At 42.5% G+C, this 23510-nt stretch overlaps 1 protein-coding gene across 1 annotated transcript in view; it reads right to left on the reverse strand.

The window, feature by feature from the left end:
• gfra1a (gdnf family receptor alpha 1a) overlaps positions 1–23510 on the reverse strand; it is a gene marked incomplete at both ends in the record, with an annotated part of 117409 nt that overhangs the window by 28534 nt on the left and 65365 nt on the right. Inside the window, 3 exons of the mRNA XM_083988293.1 lie at positions 204–313; positions 4470–4642; positions 5709–5887. Of these exons, the coding sequence (XP_083844419.1) occupies positions 204–313; positions 4470–4642; positions 5709–5887 (462 nt within the window). The remainder of the gene's footprint in view (positions 1–203; positions 314–4469; positions 4643–5708; positions 5888–23510) is intronic.

Genomic DNA, 23510 nt, shown 5'->3' on the forward strand with positions numbered 1-23510 from the left:
CTCCATCGTCTGATAGATGAGTTATTACACTAATTTTAAGACCCATAGTGGGTTAAAAATCTAATTTATTTTCTAAAAATACCTTTAAATGTAATCTAATCGGCAGCAACTGAGCAAAACAATGTAAATAAGTTATATAAATGGACAATCAACCCTGTGTTAAATGTCTGACCAGTAACGATCTAGTGTCCATGTGAACTCACCAATCAGACCCGAGTACGCCAGGAGGCAGTCTGCGTAGTTCTCCTTCAGACAGCCCGACAGCGAGCGAGGCTCTGACTGGCAGTTGACGAAGAAGTCGGCCAGTCGTGACCTGCAACACACACACACACAGACACACACACAGATCCAAAAATGATTTCAGAGCCAAACACGATTACATCTCCGACGGACTCTCCATGAGGAACTCAGATGACCAGTGTGACCAGAATATGCGCCGGCGAAAATGCCCCGGTCCAAATGAGCGCACGCTGGAAGTCATTTCTCTCAATGCAATTAGCCTCTCTCTTAATGGCGGCCTTCAGCAGAGTAAGATGAGCCGCTTACGTTACGTATGCTGCGGCTGTTTTATATCCTGGACTGAATGAGGGCGGCTAAAGGCAATTCTCCACCACCAGGTCTGCTCAGTTTCATTTGCTGCCCTCACAAACGTTTTGTTTACACTTTTTGCCACAGGAGCAGTCGCATGTGAAATTGAAATGGAGTTTGGATTCCAAAAGAAACTCGACCATTTGAAGTGAGATTGAGTGTGATACCCCGGCACTTTGACACACCGGGAAACGCTGTTAATGTCACCTCTGGACTTCAAAATCTTCACGGAAAAACAATCTTGATTTAGTTTTTACTTTTTTTTTTTTTTTGGTGGTTTTGGACATCTTCCACTGTAAATACTGAAAACACTGCTGAGGTATTTTTCCAGCAAGGCAGGAACATGATCGGTCAGAAGATCATAGGTTGTGCACAAACCCCCTAGTTTAGCCATAATATCTAAATCATGTGTTTGACAGTGAGACAAAGCGCACTTGAAATGTCACTGTAATTTCTTGTTCCAGAGTAAAATTGTGAGTTTGGCAGAACAATAAAGAAGCAGCACAAAGCGGATCCACAAAAAAAAAAAAAGGCAAAATCCAGTTTTCTCACTAAACAAATAAGGCACATTATTTCAGATTAACATGTCTCCAAATCTATTATCTAATTATCTAATTATTTACAGCCTGTGTGATGATCTGGCAGCGTGTTGGATGCTACAGCAGTGAAATGTTATCAAATAACAGCAGAGTGGCACAACGAAATGGGAATTATAACAATAAATACATAAAAATAAGGAATTTTCCGGCTCATGAACACATCGCTCTGCTTTGCACAACGTCTGGTTTAACTCCACACACACACACACACACACACACACACACACACACACACACACACACACTGAAGCAGAGCAGGTTTCTGTGTTTATCTGGATGAGACAGTTACAACCTGGCTGCTGCAGGAAATTGTTTCAAAAATGTACAAACACACACACAAACACGTACACATTCACTCACTCTCAATATGCACTGACAGTGTGAGCTATCTAATCACACCAATCTGGTGCAGAGCCGTGTGTTGTGAGAGTTGTCAGCAGCAGCAGCAGCAGCAGCAGCAGCAGCAGCAGCAGCAGCAGCAGCAGCAGCAGCAGCAGCAGCAGCAGCAGCAGCCAGTATACTGCACCTGACATATGGTGAGGGAGCTGCTGGAAATGCATGGCTTTAATCTATCTGCGCTAACTGACAAATGGACTGGGAGGAAGCGGAGGCGCTGCAGTGAGACCTGTTGTTGAGCTCTGAGCATATGTCTGACGGATAGAGAACCAGCCACGGAAAAAACAGAGGGATAAAAAAAAATAAAAAAACAGAGACAGAGATGGAAGATGGAAGGACGGGCAGAAACTTGTAGCTTTGTGGATTTACGGTTGTCATGCAGCCTGCTGTTAAGTAGAGACAGAGAGAGGGAGGGATGGAGACCTGAGGCCACAGGCCAAATGGAGCTCATTTATGATGCCTAATGCTTCCATTTAATCCCAGAGAGCCTCAGCACTGCTGGCTGGAGGCACCGGGAGACTGCAGAAACACACACACACACACACACACCACACTCACAGTGAGGGTGATGTCAGATGTCCATCACTGAATTACTTCTTTCCAACTCTGCAGCTTTACTACACTGTGCATTAATGTGTGTGTGTGAGACTCCAGACTTGAAGGTCTTTCCTGCTGCTGTTAGTGACTGTAACATCTACACAATGTAAGCAGGTGTCCATGGGACATGTTAATGCACATGTGCACCTCATATTATGGTATAGTTTCAGGGTTACAACTTTGTTTAGACTCTGTGAAGTTAAACTAGACATATTCTGCCCCTTTTCCCCAAATTAGAATAGTTCCCAGGTGTCTTAAAGACATGTCTGTGACATGTTGTGGTCAAAATACCCCAAGGATCAAACATCACAGCTCTTTTCATCCAACAGCTGGTTTCACTGTCCCTTTAAATGCAAATGAACCACTGCTTGCCCCGTCCCTTCTACTGGTCCCAGGTAGGGATGTGGTTATGCTAAGACGAATCCTAGTTGCATTACTGGAAGACAACTGAGGGAACAGCTCATAAAACCACATGGATTTCAACCTAGGGAGCCTGAAAATTACAGATTTTTTTGTAAATTCTCACATTCTGGGGGCCGGAAGGCAAGACAAACACCCAAATATATGTTAAAGATCCTTCAAAAAGTGATATTTCCATAATATGTTCCCTTTAAAAGAGTTCTCCAGAGGACTCAGTGTCAGTCCTTGTCAGTGTAATGTCCTCCTCAATGATGAGGGCGATCCAGTGAGACTACAGCAGCAGCAGTAACTCGCTCCTCTGTCTCCTAACGAGGTAAACAGTGAGCAGACTGAGCACAGCGGTCGGTTGACACAGTGCATGGAGCTGAGAGACAAGAGACGACTCAGTGGCCCAAGAGTTAACTCAAGAACTCTGCACTGACTGGTTCTGGCTGGAGACTGTGTGTTGTTGACACACGCAGTAATGTTGGTCCGACTGTTATCTTTAACATGAACACAGTCAGACACCAGAGCCTCCCCGGACCGCAGTTACGTGTCTCTTTACTACTGTCCAATATCAATCAAGTTTATTCATACAGCACAAGGAAGCTCTCATGCTTTCATATTGACCAAACTATTATGACCAAGTTTTATCGTGTTTTTATTGAATCAGTTTTATAATTTTCTTTGGTGTCATGGTTTGGTCACATATACGTACAGTAAAAGAGAGGAATGCCTTAAACCAAATGCAGGACACAACGTTATAGAAACAGATTTGTTCCTGCTGCCATCATAGAGCTGAACAAGCTGTAACTACACACTGTGCACAGGCCTTACTTATGTATTTATTTATTTATCGGTATTGTTTTATTGTAGCTAAATATCCAGATTTAACTCTTTGTATCCTTTTTTAAACTCATTATATTCTTGTCATTTTGTGTTTAAAGAGAATCTGTGTGTTTATTGAGCTATGGAGCATTTTTATCATTGGTTTATCACGGTTTCTGGTTTATTATGTTTGTATGATGAAATGTTAAGTGTGAATGGACAAGTCACTGCAGGACAAATCTACGTACGGGTACGAATAAAGTAACTTGAACCTGAACCTGAACCATTTAAAACAACCAGCATGGACCTAACAGTTAAACTGTGACGTCTTAACAATCCCAAAATCTGAGACCGAAGATAAAAACCTTTGTTAACTTTAATCAAAAGCCAAAGAAAACATGTGGACGAACACTTTGAGCCAGGACAGGCTGGTCTGAAGATCTATGGATGGAGAAGTGGCCGAAGAGTTCAGAGATGAACTCAGGTGTCAGACTGTGTGATTTTAACAACAAATAGAAGAACCTTCATCTGGACAGAGTATTTGACTGGTAGCTAATGTGGGGATGCAGGTGCACTGCAAAAACTCAAAATCTTTCCAAGAATATTTGTCCTTTTTCTTGTCAAAATGTCTCATTTCTAGTCAAAACTAAGACTCATCACCTAAAAATCAACTTGTTTTTAGATAATTTTACTAATATTCACTTGAAATAAGTAGAAAAATCTGCCAGTGAAAGCAAGTTTTTTGTGCTTATAGGAAGAAAAACTTGATCCACTATCAGATTTTTCTACTTATTTCAAGTGAATATATGCTTGAAAGAAGTAAAAAGTGTCTAAAAACAAGCTACTTTTTATGCAATGTTTCTTATTTTAAGTATAATGAGATTTGTTTTGACTAGAAACAACATTTTGACTAGAAATAAGACATATATTCTTGGTAAGATATTTGAGTTTTTGCAATGTGTCGGCTCGATGCTGTCTCTCTTCCTGGTGATAAATAAAGGCCGTAGATACAGTATAAAAGATAAATATTACATCTATATTGAGTGTCTAATCGCTCCCTACCTGCAGATGTAGTTGGTCTTGCAGGCGGCCTGCAGCTCCAGGCAGTTGGGTTTCTGCTTCTCCTCGTACGAGCAGACGGGGACGATGGTCTGACGCCTGCGTTCAGAGCACGCCGTCTGGTCGCTGAGCGGACACGAGCAGAACAACATCCCATAGCTGTGCTTGGGAGGAACCTGTTTGATGAGATTCACATTTCACACATCAGATTAATTAAGAAAAGCGAGGAGATCAGAGCAGCGACCTTCACTTTCATTCCTGTTAATGGTATCATGTTGGTATTCGTATCATCTTCGAGTCCACTTGTTGAACTTTTAAACTCTGCAGATGTGTTTTTCTTTGTCAATCTTCCCTCTGTTTACTCCAGACGCTCTAATCCTGCTGCTATTTTGAATTTAAAACATCATTTCTTCTAATGTGGAGGATTTTTTCAAGTTCTGTGGATCCCCTCTTGGTTTAGCCCTGATAATCCAGTTGAAACAAAAACCACCAATTACTAAAGTAACTGTTGACAGCAGACAGATGATAGATCGTGGTGTTAAAACGTCAACATTTCAACATTTGCTCCCATGTCTATTTCAACATTGCCTCAATAGAATAACAACTTGAGTCATTTGTGATGTTAATGCTGAGCGACAGTGTCGATGGTAACAGAGCTGTAACAACAGATAGTCGGGCTGCAACAGAAGAAATGTCGTCATAGTTTTATCTCCGGCACAAAGAAAACTCAAAGCTCAAGGCTTGTTCACACACACACACACACACACACACGACTCTGTTGCAAACGTTACACATCATGCTAAGATTAACAATGCTACACATTGTTTGTAGTTTTGTATTTATTCATATTGTTGCTCACTTGAAGCGGTCGCACTAAAGCTATTCCAGAGGGACATCATAGGAGCTGCGTTATAATTACAATGTTTCACATCATTTTCTACGACACGGCGCCGACAGTGAAAACAGCTTTTGTGTTTGATGATGACTGAATCAATGTCAAAAGCAAAAGCAAAAAAAGAGCCCGTATGATTATTTATTGTGATTCTGACAAGCCATCTAACTTATCCACTTCAAAATCATTCTTCCCCCTTTTGAAGCAGGTCTTTCTCTGATGGACGCTCAGCTTTTATCAGATATCAGTTGTTTGGAAAACCTCCAGCATGTTGCTTTTATTTATTTTTCTGTCTCTTTCTTTCTGTCTGTCTATTCTGTTTTGATAAGCTGGTGTCAGATGTGCCTTGCCTTGTCAAAGAACTGCCGCAGGGCCTTGTGACACTTCCTCTTGTTGCAGACTTCGGCGGTGGAGACGCGGCTGGTGCACGGGCTGATGTAGGACGAGCGATACTTCTTGCACGTGTCGTTCAGGTTGCAGGCCTTGGCGGCCGTCAGGCAGTTGTTCTCTCTGGCCAGTGCAGGTTCACCTGAAGGAGGGAGGAGGAGGGAAGAGGAGGGAGGAGGCAAAGAAAGAAGAGAAGGAACAGTCAGAATCAAGCAGATTACCATACTCCTTGTCGGTGCTCATTAAGTGTCTCTTCATTAAGAAAGGTCAGCGACTGAAGGTGAGCAGGATGTAAGCTATTAGATAAAAAGGCAGAGCGACGGTGAGGAATATTTCATGTGCATCATCAGGAACATTAACAACAACAGGAGGACAGCTGCGGCGCCTGACTTTATTCTAGTGAAGTAGGTCAAACGATAATTGCAAAAACTGCCAGAAATGCCACATCTCACAGCGGCGAAATGGCATCTTTACATAACATCAGCGTTTTAAAGCAGCAATTTATCCTTCAGGTAGAACAGAGGGAGGCACATACTTGTATGATCCTCTGAGATATTATGAAACTGAATCCTCCATCCACATCAGGAGTTAAACTCATGAAAGTTTGTTTTCTAAGTTCTTCTCCTCCCACTTGATCCGGTTTGACGGAGGTCACGTGATCACGACCGAACCGTCTCCGTGAACACGGGAGGAAACTGGTGTTTGGATAAAAGATGTAGCTGAAAGCTCCAGAAAATCCAATTAAACGGAGAGTTGTTTATTCACTGGAATGTGTTCACGACTTCTTGTTGAGCGATGAACAAACAAACAGAGACACAGACAGAAAGGCTGATACATGGGGCCATTTCAGGGGGTTTTAGGGGAGTTGTTTGTGAATATAAGACTGAAAAATGTGTTAGTTGTAAATAGTTAGATTTACAACTAATCAAATGAATGATAACGATGAATCAGAGGCTTTTGAAGGCTGCTACAGATCTGGGTGCTGCAGAAGTCACCTGCTACCTGCTTACAGATATACTTGTTGATATTTGTGTTTATGTGGAAGATATTATATATAAGATCATTTCTACTCCCAATTAGCGATATACACTGTGTATATATAAAAAACAGGCCAATATCAGTGGGGCTCTGAGCACCAGAGGATTCACCTACTGATCACCATCACAAACAGAAGCTCGTTACCTCAACAGGAATAAGATAATGGACATAATGATGGTCACATGGCTCTCTCTGTATTTGTGGATGTGCAGAATGATATAAATTTTTGTATTTATGTTTACTCTGCATCTGTGCATGTAAGTGTGTGCATGTATTTATGCTAACTAAGAGGACAGGACCCCGTTTCTTGCTCGGCCTGCATCAAACACTGGCCCTTGTCCTGATGGCGAACCAGGCCATGTGTACACAACATGCATATGTGTGTGTGTGTGTGTGTGTGTGTGTGTGTGTGTGTGTGTGTGTGTGTGTGTGTGTGTGTGTGTGTGGCAACTTCCTGTAGTCATCAAAGTCTCCAGTGCAGTGTCTTGCTCATCTGTCAGTCTGGACTAATTGGCGGTTTTCTCCTCGACCCGCTATTAATTAACGTTTTCATCCATTTCTCCCCCTTAATACTTCTCTTTTTTTTCTTTTTTGGTGGAAACGGAGCAAAAGCAACATTTTTTTCTCCTCCTAACGAGCACCAATTTAAACATTGGAGGGCGAGCATGAGAAGGAAAAAAGAAAAAAAGAAAAACATACACACAGAGAAGCAGTGGAGGGAGGTGGGGGGGTGATGTTAAGTAAGTCAAAGAACTGCTGGTCCGATGAGGAGCTGCGTCGTCCTGAGCAAACGGTGTTAATAAGATTTAACACATCAAGGCAGAGGAGGAGGAGGAGGAGGAGGAGGGAAGTGGTATGAGTTGATGGGCCCCGGTGATGTATTAATTGGCGACAGAGATGATGCTGTTTGTCCTACTAGAGAGGAGGAGATCTGATGAGGATGATGATGATGAACGCTTTCCAGAAAGAAAGAAAAAAAAAAAAAAAACAAAGACCCCCGCGGAGACGCTGCTGCTGCTGCTGCTGTTGGCTCGCTCACTGTCTCGCCTCCCTCCTTCCTTCCAGCTGTCCTCCTTCCCTTCACTTGACCCTCCCTCTCCTCCTCCGTGATGGTGCCGCCTCCTCTGGTCCACTCTTCCCTCCGTCAGTTTACAAGCTCATTTGGCAGCTCACCACCTGAGCATGCGGCTTGGTGCCGTGCATCCAGAATGAAAGACAGACAGACTCCCTCTGTGCTATATTAAATCTTATGTAACTATGGTGATGCACTCTTTTTGCAAAGCATATGTACAATTATTATCTGTTTTGTTTGCATAATAAAGTTTTTTATGTTTCTACTGTACTGTAAATGTCTGATGAGGATTTGGAAAAGTCACACGATTGCTCCTCTGACCTTTAGCCTCTTCTGCTATATCACTTTATGTAAAGCAGGATTTGTGCTGTAAATTAGTGGTTCTCAAATTTTTCTTGAAATTGTACCACTTTTTTCCCAGAATTTTTAAAACTTTTTTCAAATTTTACCACTTTTTCCCAGAAATATAACTTTTTTTTTTCCCCCTAACAACTTTCGCTAACATTTTTCCAGAAATTTCAATAAAATGTTTCCAAAAATCTTCACATTTGCCCTTATTTGAACATACATTGACTGAAAAAAGTAACGTTATTCAGTCTCTATTTGTGTATTTCTGGAGTTTGTTTCAAAATTTTGACCTGAGGTGATTGTTGCACAGTGACAATGTTTTTCTGCACCTGCAATATTCATCAGTTACCTGCTTTTCTCCTCCTCCTCCTCCTCCTCCCCATTCAAACTTAATCTAAACATAATTTGTCTGAAAAATGTGCTGTAACCTGTCAAGGGAGATTTAGAAGAAACTGCTGAGGCTACGAAGTTAATCCACTTACATTAACATAATAACAACATTTCAACGCCAGACTTTTGTAATGTCAGTAATGACAGCTGCATGGCTGCCTTAATGAGGTTTTGGAGAAGGAGTGTTTGTTTTAGTGCACATGATAGTCTGCAGTACACACACACACACACACATAAGCCTACACATGCTACAAATCTTAAGTTCATCCAGGTTTTTTTTTTTTTTTTTTCCCTGAGAGAAGGCGCTCAGCGTCAGGAAACTATTTCTGGTGTTAAATCATAATTTAAATGATAATGAGAAGGAATAAGAATAATTTATAACAGCTGACGTACACAGAGTCTGACAGATCAAACAACCTGCGTGACCCAGAGTTGGTTTGTTTCCCACAACACTTCAGCCTCCACATCAACACAGATGCTTAATAGACTGTAGAAATTAAAAAGCATCACTTCGCCGTCAAAGTTTTTTTCACCCCTCGATCACTGAAAAACCCTCTCCTCTCCTCCACTCATCTCCTCCTTTAGCTTCCCTCCCTTCCGCCTCCTCTCTCTTCATCTGACACATCTTCTTTCAGCTGACTGACTCTCCTCCGTTAACCCTGCCGTCGTCCCCGATGAGTTTCACTCTTTCAGTATCATTTGCCTTATTTGAAAAGAGCCGATCAATAGTGCAGAGTGCATAACCCCCCCTCCTCTCCTCTCCTCCTCTCCCTCCCCTCCTCTCCTCTCCTCTCTCTCTGTTCCCTTTGGGGTTAGGTTACGACGTGTAGGAGGCTCACCCTAAACCTTTCATCACTCGGAGAGATCCAGATTGAACCGGGTGCAGTTTGTACGTTAAGGAGCCAACATTTAATGGAGGAAGGAGAAAGAGAAAGAGAAAGAGAGAGAGGGGGGGGTAGAAAAAGGAGGAATGAGAAGAAGTTGAAAGTCACAGAGACACTGCTCCAGCTTGTGTTGCAGGATTAGTACTGTACGTATCCAGAGCTTTGAAGACTCTTTGAGGTCAAAGCCGTTTGGCGTTTTAAACCATTATGCCTCACTAAGGCTTTTCATATACTTTTCTTTTTCTTTTTTTTTTATCCTCCCGGTGCCTGAGTGCCTGAGGAACGTGCGCTATCTCTGCTGTGGCCATACATCGAAGGACTTAAAGGGATAGTTCACCCAAAATTCAAATTTCACTCATTATCTACTCACCCTCATGTCGACTAAGGGCTGGGAGAAGTTTCAGAGTCCTCCGTGCCTTCTCTGAGTTACGGGGGGGGTCAGCGCAACACTGCATTGCCATATGACGATTGCAAACGGTGCTCACTTTTCTTCGTCCAAAAAGACACACCAAAAACCATCCAAATACCTCCATCGTGCTCGTCTGTAATGTCCCTCTTGTATTGAAGCCCCGGCATGAAAAATTGTTCCGAAAAAAATTAAATAAGTCTATGTTTTAAGCTTGTTTGTAGCGGAAGCTCCCAGTGTCTCAGTTCACTGCTCTTCCTGGTCCGTCCAAATCTCGTGCGATTTGCTTTCGCTTTTATGGGTCCGGAAATCACGCGAGATTCCGGCAGAGCAACACTGGGAGCTTCCGCTACAAACAAGCTTAAAATATAGACTTATTTAATTTTTTTTGGAACAATTTCTCATGTTGGGGCTTCAATACAAGAGGGACATTACAGACGAGCAGTATGGAGGTATTTGGATGTTTTTTGGTGTGTCTTTTTGGACAAAGAAAAGTGAGCTCCGTTCGCTACCGTCATATGGAAATGCACTGCTACGCCGAGACCCCCTGTAACTCAGAGAAGGCACAGAGGACTCTGAAACTTCTCCCAGCCCTTAGTCGACATGAGGGTATAGTAGAGTAGATAATGACTGAAATTTGAATTTTTGGGTGAACTACCCCTTTAATGAATGTGAGCAGCAGCAGCAGCCTGTTCTTTTTATATCTGGAGTTTTCCTATGATATGTAACTCTCATCAGCAGCTCGACGTGCGTCCTATCAGCAGAGCTCAACAGTAGGGGATTGACAGTCTCCTGCACTCACACAACAAATTGAACTTGTCTTCCACCTGGATGAACACGCCTCTCTCACTGCGCTCACACCGGACGTCTGACAGGAAAAATGTGACACACGCAAATCTATCACAAACTACACTCTTATGTAATCTATTTTAGATACGTCTGAGGTGAGAAACGGGTCGTGCAGACGTTAACACCTGTACTGTAAAACACTTGGTTATTTTTGCTCATGTGGGGTTTTGTTCTCAGCTTCAAGTTTCAGAGAGTTACATCATCATCTAAACAGTGGAAACTGAACTCGTGATGTACTCCGGCTTTGTAAGGCTTAATATATCTGCTATAGGACAAAACTAGGTCACAACCTGGTGTACTGCTGCTGCTGCTGCTGCTGGACTGTGGTGCATTTGCATTCAGCCGAGTGGAGAGTCGACTGGTTACTGTTTGCCCCTCTCTCTTCCACTCTGTATTCATATATACAGTGATTTAATGCTCTTAGTTACATGTTTTTCTGTCTCTGTTGTTTCTGAGTACGTCTTAACTTCTAAAACAAACTCATATTGTAAAAATAGAGACAGTGCTGCTCTCAGAGACAGAATTAGAGGCTTGTTTAGGTTGGTTGCTGTGTAGTCAGAGCAGTAGTCAGAGGTGTGTCCGTGGAGGGAAAGCCCAAACATGTGATCATGTGGCCAAAGTAAATGTGTCCACAACCACTGCTATTTTAGTTACTATATGGGTCTGAGGCTATACCTTTACTTGGAAACGATCTGAACAGAAAACGCGAAAGTGGCGTTGCGTTCTCACTTTTTATTTCGCGTTTAGACAAGCGTTTTTGGTGTGGAAATCTGCGTGCATACTATAAATATTCTTAGGAGTAGGTTTGTTACCTTTAATTGTCGGTGCAAGCTATTTTTAGAACGGCGGAGCAGAGCCGCGAGCTGCTCGGAGCTGCGCTACGGAGGCTCATGGGATTTCTTGGTTTCCCTCATCAAACTCATCAAATACACTCAACAATCCAACAACTCCAAAACGCTCTGGTGGACAAGTTGTGACCTGCACATTCACCACGCTATGAGATAATAACACAACGTTACCAGATGGAGTTGTTTTAGAGGTAAATTCATGCAAAACCACTGATGCGTGTTCCCGTCCGGGGCAGTTTTTCAGCAAGCAATCTCTGCATTTGCGAACCTACTTCTATAACTATAGGGATTATGGCAATGGGCCAGTTTGCCAAAATGTTGAACTATCCCTTCAAGATTTCCACTTGTCGTCTAAACGAAAGGCACATCCGATGAAATATTTTGCCGTTTTCATCGGCGAGCGTTGTCGTGTAAACAGGGCCTGAAAAGTCTGGGAGTCTAGTAACAGCGGTGCTACAGTAAGTTGGTACGACTGTCTGTAAACTCCTGCACTTGGCCGACCAATGGAGAAACTTCATCACTCAATCAGTCAGTGACAGACGATTCCTCGCCTCATTCAGAGAATTAACAAATCCATAAAGCACCTGTCAGTATCTCCTCATCATCATCATCATCATCATGATAAGAAGCTCTCACAGAAACAAGCAGAGACGCAGCATCCACCCTGAGGACAGCCGAGCATCATCACAAAACAAGGAGGGTGTGTGTGTGTGTGTGTTATTGTGTTTTGAGCTCCAATACACTACGACACATGAAGAAAAGTCAGGAGAATTTCTGAAGCTTTATAAAGATCAGGGTTCCTACAGTACATTTGAAATTTCCAAATTCCATACTTTTTCCAGACCCTAATTTCCAGACTTCCTGGTAAAAAAATTCAAATTATTTGTGATATTTGAGTGAATAGATAATGCATAATATAAAAAAAGAATGCAATTTATCATTTGTTTTCATTATTCTGAATGTGTATGCCATTATGTAACCAAATAATTTCCTGGAGATTGTATAGGTACAATAGTGCATACAGTACAAAATAATTAACCCAAATAACTTCAGATGAGACCAAACCCAGATAAATATTAAGATAAATATATTTCCATACAATAGTTTCCATTTCCCATACTTTTCCAGACCTGGAAATGTATAAAATCATATAAAATCCCATACTTGAACCCTGAAAGATGAATGTTAACGGCCTTTCTTGAATAAATCTGCACATATCTCTGACTTTTTGTGTGTGTGTTTGTTTTTGTGTGTGTGTGTTCTGTTTCAGTCACTTCTCTTCTCCAAAGACAGCGTGGTGGGAGTCCCCATTCTCACACACTCTCTCACACACACTCTCTCTCTCACACACACAGACACACAAACACTCAATAATGCATACAGTGTACTGTCTGTACCCTACTGCGCCCCTAGTGTCAGCAAATACATCTGCTGAACTCCCCTTGCACTCCTGGCAGATGGCATTGTCTCTCAAACACACACACACACACACACACACACACACACACACAGACACACACAGATACAGTGTGCTCTGACAGGGCCCACACAGGGCTGCATGGGGCCGGGGCCATCTGGAGGCCTGGTGGGGGGAACGAGGCCCCCCGAGTGGCTCATGTTTCCGATTCAGCCTCAAATTGATTATCGTGTCGCCTGCTTCCTCCAGCGCTGCTCGCTGCCCCTCCGCCTAATTTCAATTACCACGGGACGCCACGGGGTCGAATCCTGACCTCACCCTGTACTCTGTACCCCCCGTCCCCATCTCCCCTCTCTTCTTCCCTCTTTTCTCTCTCTGGACTTTCCTTCCTTCCTTCCTTTCTTCCCCACGAAATCCCCACTTTTTTTCTGTTTTGCTCTCTTCTCTGTTGCTCCTCTTTCATGTTCATGTCTGTATCCATGCAGATCTGGATGTATTCCAATCATTACCTCCCTTCCTCTCACTCTGTCATCATCATCCATCTCTAAACTTCTCTCTGGTGGCTCTCATCTCTCTTGTTTCTTCTTCCTGCGTCTCTCTCCTCCTCTCCTCCTCCCCTCTGCCATCTGCCCTTTATTTTTTCTTTGGAGAAAATTGGAGTCATTTAATGGTCCTCAGTGGCATTTCAATGCCTGCTCTAAACTCCCACGATCTAAGGAAAAATGACATCGTGCCAGCGCCTGTGAATGGTAAATGATGAAAAGATTGGCCACTCTAAAAGACCTGACAATTTGATAATATTGTGTAATTTCACTAAACATAGTTTCTGTGTTATTCTTTCCTGTGTCCAAGGCTCCGCTTTTTTCCCCCCGAGAGAAAATCTACTTTTTGTACCATAATTGACGCTGAGTGCTGTAAGACAAACCCCTGAGAGCGCGTGGCGGGTGACAGCAGATCTAACAAGGAGGAGTGTGACTTGTATGGTAGAGTTCATGATGCACAGTTAAAATATTTAACATTCACCGACGCCCTGTGATCTGATGACACTCAAATAGCTCTAAGTATAGATACAGCAGCATCACTGCAGCATATTCAATGTAGCGTTCAAACTGTATGGTACCGATGTGGTAGGTATACGACCTCAAACGTGGATTGTTCTATGAATGCAAATAATAAATAATAAACTGAGCTGAATATTTGCATATGTTGGGTTTATGCTTCTTTTAGCATCCTCTTTTTCCTCCAAAGTGAATCCTTGGTTACTAGTTACTGTGACTAATGGAGTTTCATTGATTTGGAAATATAGAAACAGGAAAGCATTAGTTTGGGAGAGATTGTCAAGTCAAGATAAGAACTGTGGCACATGATCATCATTTAAAGAGGAACTTTGTATGTGTCCGGTCACTTTTCTGCTGTTTTTCTAACCCTCCTCCTGGCCATGTGCATTTGTTTTAACGATGAAGCCGGCAATAAATCAATCAATAGAGTGGTAGATAATGTCATATATCGCATATGATGTTACGACATGTATATTTGTGTAGTCTTATCCGTCATAAACAAGAGATTACAGGTTATGGGGAGCGTTAACTAGTTACAAGTCATTTATTAAACCATCACAGTTACTCCAAAGCTGTTTAATTACAGTAAGGTTAAAATGTAGCATAGTTTAGCTACAAATCCTGCATACTGTAGATCGTCTTTAAGATCATCCTCTGAGGACTATGAATATTATATTAAATTAAATAATATTATTTATTATTTATAAGTCATCCTCCTCCTAAAGCTTCTAGCATGACAATGAAAATAAAATATAAGTAAAATGCTCTTGTCATTGGGAAGAAAACAGTGTTTCCAACTTGTGCTTGCCCGCCGTCCTGCCTGTTTTCACACTTGCTGTGTCCATGTCATTGATTTGACCATGCTATTGTCCTTGCCATGAGCCTTGCTATAGCTGCCGTATATGTAATTGTCCTTGTCATAGCCATTTTAAACATAATGTCACAGCATTGTCCCAGCAAGTGTTTGTCATTGTCTTTTTTTTTTTCTTTCCCCACTGGTCCGACAGAACACATTACTGCACATCATCCGGCCAATCGAGGGTCACTTGACAGGTGTGTGCGATTCCACCACTCAGTGTCGGTGTGCACTAGTCCTGCCTGGTGACAAACTGTATTTCTAAACCTCTTTGTTTGTTAAGCGCAATGGGGGAAAAAAAATATGTGCAGGGATTTGTCCTGGTGGTGGTGTGGCTGCTGGGGATTACACAGCAAACATCACACATCACACACTGTGAAAGGGCAGAGTTTATGACACTCTGCATATTAAGCTAAATAAATGGCTATAGATTAACATTTAGCATTCAACTGTGTTATAATACTAGGTCTCCGGGCGGCAAACTGCAGCTGCACAGAGGATAAGTTAGGCACTGAGGAAACAGTAAACAGACAATAAATGAATTGATCACTATTAAAAACTAGATGTATATATCTTTCTATAAGCAATTAATCATTAAAGTCCAGTAATAGGCAAAAGAAATATTGACTACAACTTCACAAACATATGCACTGCTAAAACTCAAATATCTTACCAAGAATATTTGTCTTATTTCTAGTCAAAATGTCATTTCTAGTCAAAATAAGACTCATCACATAAAAAGTAGCTTGTTTTTAGACTGTTTTTTACTTCTTTCAAGCATATTTTCACTCAAAAGACAAATATTCTTGGAAAGATTTTGAGTTTTTGCAGTGTGGAATTAGACGCTTTTTCTATTGATATTCTGTCATAGTAAAATAAAAGATGTGAGAATAGATGTTTTTCTATGAACTGACTTATGTTTCAGAAAACCTGAAGTTAATTCAGCAGCGAGGTGAGATGCTGTATTACTGTATAACTGTACTGTATTTAATGCATAAATACACACAAGCCTGCCCCTTTTCCCCTCTGTATTCTACATTCATCACTGTATAATGTGAATTAATCTGGACTCCAAAAAGCCGACCGTTTTCCTGCTCCTATTTGTTCAGCATGAGCAACATTGGCTTTGTTAGTGATGTTATTTGTCCTGATGTGGTAAAAAAAAAACGCTGGCTGCGATAACATTTGATTTCCCCTCAGATCTTTTATAAATGCTAAACTAAATCTGCCCTGTCCTTGTCCACACACATCTTGATTATTCATTGTGTAAATTAGTTTCCTTGCACCTCCTCTCCACTTTGAGAAATTACAGCACAGTCAGATTCAATAGAAAAATCTAACATAATAAACGAGGCCTGGGGTCTCTCTCTCTTCTTCTTCTTTTTCCTCTTCTCCTCTCCGCGAATCTGCTCTCTCCCTCTTTTCTGTTGATTATCAGTGGTGAGTTACACTGCCGTCCGCTTTAATGGGCTCCATGCTTGAAAGTGCAAGACAAGCAGAAATGGAGAGAGTGGAGAGCTGAGAGAAGAGGAGAGGAGAAGAGAAGAGAGAGCCTTGAGGTTTTCTTTGCCTTGGTCTTTTCTTTCTAAACTTTCCACCTCGTCCTCTATTTCTATGCTTTTCTGATTCTGTCTGCTCTTTCTCTTTACGTCAGTCTTTCTCTCTCTTTGTCTGTGTGGTTAATAATAATCTCCCTCTTCCTCCCAACACTGTCCCAGTGCAATAAAGCCACGCGGCGCAGCAAATACCATAACTCACACTTGCTTGTAATTGAACCCTGTAGTGCAACAGTCATTCTCTCTCTTTGCGTTTCCTTTCGATTCCATCTCTATATCTCTCTCTCTCCCCGCTCTCTCTCCATCGCTTCTCGTCATCTAGACCAACTTTTTGCTTCCAATTCCATCGGATTTATTGAGCTTTACTGGCGCGCCGTCCAATAAAGATCTGCCAAAGACAATTATTTCTGTATTTCCCATTAGCCGCCCTCTATTTTCCAGCCCCCCCCACCTCTGACATCTCAGGCCTTCGCAGTATTATACTTATACTCTCCCCTCCACCAACGAAATCCCTTCACCTCATTTCATCCCCTCGTTTCAGCATTTCAAGACAGGTCTTCCTGACAGAGGTGCTTACCTGAATACATAATATGCTTTCACTACCTCATCAGCTCTTCCAATTTCATACATGAAACTTATTTTCTTGCCTAAAATCTCACTTTTGGACCAAATTACTCATCCTCAAACCTGGGATTATGAGCGCTGGAACTGATGGAGGAGTGGAAATACAACCCCGAGGCGAAGTCTGTGTGTTGGCCCACAAAAAAAAGAAGTTTCCCTCCCTTGCTCCTCCATCCCATCCCAAACTTATTCCCCTGTCGAGCCCCTCTGGTCTACCTTGTAATATCAACAAGCTGTATCAGTTGAGTGGTTCACTTCAGCACCTCTGGACCCAGATGTGCTGCTGCTGGTCTGAATCCCTGCAGAGGTTTTTCATCCTCTGCTCTCAGACTAAATGCTAAAAAGCTGAAGTTGAGTGTGAACTCCTGTTTGATGATCGGATGTCATGAAATAAATGAATGAGCAAGCCACAACTACATCCAACAGGTTAAAACACAGCTAGGCAGCTAATAACTAACCTAGAAAGGGATCCAGCAGGCAGACTATGAAGCAGTTTTTAGTTGGTGAGAGTGAGACTCTTTTCACACTGCAAAAACTCAAATATCTTACCAAGAATATTTGGCTTATTTCTAGTCAAAATGTCATTTCTAGTCAAAACAAATCTCATTATACTTAAAATAAGACTCATCACATTAAAAAGTAGCTTGTTTTTAGACACTTTTTTACTTCTTTCAAGCATATTTTCACTTGAAATAAGTAGAAAAATCTGATATTGGATCAGGTTTTTCTTCCTTTTTACAAGCACAAAAAACCTGCTTCACTGGCCGATTTTTCTACTTATTTCAAGTGAAAATTTGTTTGAAACAAGTGAAAATGATCTAAAAACAAGTTCATTTTTAGGTGATGAGTCTTATTTTAAGTGGAAAGAGATTAGTTTGGACTAGAAATGAGACATTTTGACAAGAAATAAGACAAATATTCTTGGAAAGATTTTGAGTTTTTGCAGTGCACCTGGTGTGTGTGGGGTGGCCAACTTTCTCAAGTGGAAATAAGGGACGGGTGACACTGATGTGGTTAAACATTTTGCAGTAGGACTTCCAGAAGAAGAACCTGTGAAAGAACTCCCTAACACCACTGAAGCCTCTCGTGTCTCTGTGGTTGTCTCCTGACCCAGACTGTTTAACATCAGTGATTCCTCCGTGAGACATTTCGTTGGGTTGTTCTCTCACGTTTTCCTGCCATTCATGTTTATTTCCCCGTTATTTTCTATACTTCTGTGATCGTTTTATTTTCTTTTTTCTTTTGCTACCACACTGGGTATAGTGTCTTGCATCCACCACTTCTCTGAAAGTGGCGTCGCAGCAGGTGTATCTTAGCAACACTGACAGCGCTTTCTATTGGTCAAGACAGAGATTTGCGTTCTTGTAGCAACAGTGACACAGCAACATAACGGAGTCTCATTGGTCAATGAGAAGCTCTTTCCAGACAGGCAGAGTCAGAACTCAATCGTTTCATCATAATAAAAATCGCCCAACATGGATTTTCAAAAATTCAGAACAAATTGTGTCTCTTATCAGTTCAATAAGGGACGCATGTTTTTATGCAATTCCGTATTTAAAGAGACGGTTGGCAACCCTAGGTATGTGATTTTTAAAAATATTTGTCAACACTGTCTGCAGACCTACAGTACTATGGATGCACTAGACTAGGCTGAAAAGACAAAGTAAAATTGGCTTGCATGCTCATTAGCTAATTAGCTAATTCACTTCACAGGGGCAACAGGCTCTGGGGATTGTGAACAAACGCTGTGATGTCAAACTGTCAGCGAAGCATTTTAGCCAACAACACAGAGGCGGACGGAGCTGCGACGCTGCGACGGAGGATGTAGATGATATAGATGAGAGTTCATATGTGCTGTGTTTGAACCAAATGCACTGTAGCACATTGAACAGAGCAGGACTGAGAGAGAGAGAGAGAGAAAGAGAAGAAGTGGGAGGAAGAGGAAGGAGGGAGGGAAGGAGAATTGCCTTGGCTCTCCACAGTGATGAATCTCCAGCGAGGCCTGTTTTATAACCCGTCTGCCAGTGTGGAGATCAGCCGGTAAGAGCAGGCCCTGTGGGGCTCCTGCAGAGAAATATATGGCTCTTTAATATCTCCACAAACACATTCCAGTACAGTATTGTACAGTACGCTGCTCCCCACACACACACTGCTCCCCCCGGCCTCCTGCACACAACCCCAGAGTGTGGCCCCACACGTCACCTGCAGCAAACACAAGGTTCGCTGTGTGGATTGATTGATTGCTTTTCAGGAGGTCAGAGGGGAAAACCGCTGTAATTGCGCATTAACATTAAGCTCACGCACAAGTTGGACAAATTACCAGCGTGCAGGTGCATCAGGCTCAACGCTATCTATCAGGAGGTCAACGCTTAGGAAGACCGAGAGCAGCTTAAGATCTGCTACGTCTCTAATTTAAAGAGTTAGACACCAAACTATAAGTCAGACCCATGCACCATCCATCCATCCATCCATCTATCCATCCATCCATCCATCCAATTACATTCCTTTGTCGTCACTTAATCTTTATTAACAACACAACACAGAGAAAACCGCCACAGTCGTTCTGCTGCTGAGCTGAGGAGCTCCAAGACAAACATGTTCAGGAAAAGCTGCACTAACGTTCGATGTCAGGAAGGAAGCTAATATATCACTGCACAGTCTTCCAGAGGACAGTAATAAACCATTGACTGACTAGAGTTTATGTTTTTCTGAAATCCAGGAGCGATCGTGTCTGGATTTGACAGCCAATGAGCGCAGAGACAGAAAACACCCCGCAGAGAGAAAAGCATGAAAAGCATTTTCCTATGGATCAACACTTCAGATAAACAGCAAAAATGTAAAATATAGGACCCTGAAGTATTTTAATGATGACTTAAACATCCATTGTGTGTGTGTGTGTGTGTGTGTGTGTGTGTGGGGGGGGGGGGGGGGGGGGTGGGGGGGCGTGTCATCTAGCGTTCAGATTCAAGATTGCAGTAATTATAAGGCTATGAAAACCAAACTTTTATTTTATAGCGATCATACACTTATACAAATAAATTAATGGGTAGTATATTCAGATTTTGCCTATAAACCTTGACAATTATTACACTCTGGACCTTTAAATCAGCCAGTTTAAGATTAAAACTAGAATTTTCTCATTGCAACATTATGCACTCAAACGAAATCTACTTTTTACCATTTGCTGATCTTAGTTAAGTACCATCAAAAATAGTTTCCCTCAACATTCATAATGTCTACAGAGCAGAGGGTCAAGCACTGGATTGATCTGATGAGGAGTTTCTGGAGCAAAGAAACTAAAGCTGTATCGGTCCTGTGAGAGAGCCTCCGTGCCGTCCCCCGGTGTCTGCTTTATGCTGTCTATGCATCCCCCTCCTCTGAAATGTGTCCTAATTGTGCCTCAGCCTATGTTTCCACTATCAGTGCCACTTCACTCACAATGAATGAGAACAATGAATAAAATATAATTTCTGCTACAGCACCGCCAAGTTTTTTTTTTTTTTTTTTTTTTAAACAGCAGCAACGTGTCTTCCAGGAATACTGTAACATTCAGGTTATTTTGGATATTACCGGACTGAGCTGATTGTTTCCCACTGAAGGCAAAACAAAATTATGTAAACTGTTCAGAAACCACAGATTTTTCTTTGACTCGATTCTGTTGCTGATTAAACTAATAACTGTCTGCATTACAAGAGATCACTTGGGTTTTTAGTGGGAGAATATATCATTTTTTTTACCATTTTGATTGAACTAATGAGCCTTTCAGTTCTTCTGACTACACAATACTGTCTTTTGAGAAAGTCCCTCGTCAGATTAGATGATCAAAGTCATTGTTCAGTCATGAGATCTCACTGTGACTTGGCTGAGAGACATGATGGCAGACAACATCCTGGACCTGGACCCTGACCAATCACAGCTTGTCGTCAGACCAAGAGGCCAACTTCACTGCTCGCCTGGCAACACCATCATTATTATCATCCCTCTTTAGCACTGCTGCTGTCTGTATCTTTAAAGTGATACGCCAACATTTTTTCTTCGTGTCTTGCCTCACTCCCGAGTCCATGACCAGCAGATAGACACCATCCTTTCGACTGTGCGTGCAGTAACAAGGGAGATAGAGCCGTATCGCCCGTAATTAGCTTAGCTCAAACACTGGAAGTGTATAGGTAGTGTTAGCCTGCCGCCTACCCGAGCCGAAACCAGCAGTCAGAAGCTGATTTCATTTTAGCTCTAAACTCTGTAAATATATCACTTTATCAACATTTAAAACATTTTTAGGCGAGAAAGTGGCCGTTTAGATCAGCAGTGTGTCGTTAATTTGTCTAAATACCAGCTGTTTACAATTTTGTTCGGATGAATTTGGCACTACTCAAGCTAGCCGTTGTGACGAACGCACTTCCGGTTACTTTCACAAAATAAAACACCCGTTGCCCTTTACATACAGAAAACCATGACGGTAGAATTTGTGCTTTTACTTTGAAATAGGAAGCTAACCTACCCTCGATGTAGCTAGCTTGAACCAAAAATAAACCGTCTTTGCTTGAACCCTCCGTTTTGACCGATCTCGTCCCGTTAGCGGCATTTGACCGCTCAAGATGCCTTACCGGAGAGTTTTGTCAGCTCTGAGACGAAGATCGCTCCGTTTAGAGCTGCTGAAGAGTGTCTCTGATGACTTTAGGTGGAGGCAGGCTAACACTACCTATACACTTCCAGTGTTTGAGCTAAGCTAATTACGGGCGATACGGCTCTATCTCCCTTGTTACTGCACACACAGTCGAAAGGATGGTGTCTATCTGCTTGTCATGGACTCGGGAGTGAGGCAAGACACGGGAAAAAAAATGTTGGCGTATCCCTTTAAAACTATATAACAAACACCACTATAACTTTAATTGTCAGTGCACCAGATCCAAAACACTTATCTTAGCGTCAGGTGCTGCAGCGCCTTACAGCTAATGTGTCATCTCAACACGTCGCCCAAGCTGCCTCCCTCATATCTGGACAACACCCTCAGTGGCCGTTTCCTTCTGTTTAATATATCCAGTCATTCTGTCTTCACCGTTACCCTACCACTGGTCCTCGGCTCAAATCACCGGGCCCCCGCTCCCAGGCCTCCAATATCTCGCAGCCCTTCTGCCTTCGCCGCCCGTCCTCCACCCCCCACCCCACCTGTGGTCCCTCTCTGAACATCAAACAGTCCACCGTGGAGATGGATGTGGACATCTAACAACTGGATGGCCTGTTTACTCCTGTGTGAGTACAAGTTGCGACAATAGCACATGGCGCATGAATGTATTCAGCAGCTTACCCCCCCGAGTCTGTCAGATTGATTTACAATAGTGGCACCGATGTGCCAATGAATTTGTTATGCAGCCAGGAGCCAGAGTGGAGATGGGTGTGTGTGTGTGCGTGAATGTGGGGGAGGGGGAGTTATTGTTGGTCTGTAATTAGTCCTGCTGGTGTCCTTTCAGGTGTGTGTGTGACAGAGGTGAAGAGATAGGCAAAGAGGAAGAGACAACAAGGGAAAGTTTTGTTTAGGCGGTCGAGTGTTCGCACCGTCAACTCTTAATCTGGCTGCAGAAATTGAGGATAGACAAACAAAGAGAGGACAGCAGGCCCATCTATAAAAAACATCAACACAGCCCCCATCCATCCAGATCATACACTCTCAGTTTGACAATAATAACACCCTGGCCTTGCCGCCGCCGTCAGCCATCTTTCTTTCCCCCCCCCCCCCCCCCCCCCGACAACTCAAACAGGGTGAAATCCGTCCAGATTTTCCTTCATGAGCGGCGGAGGTGATAGCTGCTGAAAACAGTCTGGCGGCCCGGGACTTTCAGATCGATACTGAAGAACGGCAGCGCAGCCGGGTAAGCGCTACACATCCGACAGCGAAGAGAGAGAATATAAAAGAGGAGCGAGTCTGTCACTTTGGTGTTTGGATGAATAGATCACCGGGATTACCTGCAGTCAGATTTGACAACTAACCGCACACTCTTTTCTAATCTTTCAAGCCTGACAGAACTATCTAAACCTGAATGAGCAGCAATAGGTAATAATTTATGGATCGGTCTTAAGGGATCCAGACTGGTATTTGAGTCAGACACAGACGATGCTGTGAGAGATAAAACTGACTTGACTGAGAGGACAGCTGAGCGGTTATAGAGACAAACAGAGGACTTCAGATATCTGTCCTTTTCTTAAGTGTCCCGGAGCAAGACTGAATCCCTGAGAGCTGCACAGCCATGTAGTTAAACCTGCGCTGCGTGAAGTCGATCCAGTGTGCTTATCCATCTTGAATAAAAAAAATGAAATAAATAACAGCTTGATTTCTACGGTAAGTATAAACATGTCGACCTCAGGAGCCTTATCTGTTGTCTGGAAGAGTCTGACAAGTTTCATGTGGTTGTTTTGTGTTTCTTTCA

The sequence above is a fragment of the Trachurus trachurus genome, assembly GCF_905171665.1.
Source record: "Trachurus trachurus genome assembly, chromosome: 15".
Taxonomy (NCBI): domain Eukaryota; kingdom Metazoa; phylum Chordata; class Actinopteri; order Carangiformes; family Carangidae; genus Trachurus; species Trachurus trachurus.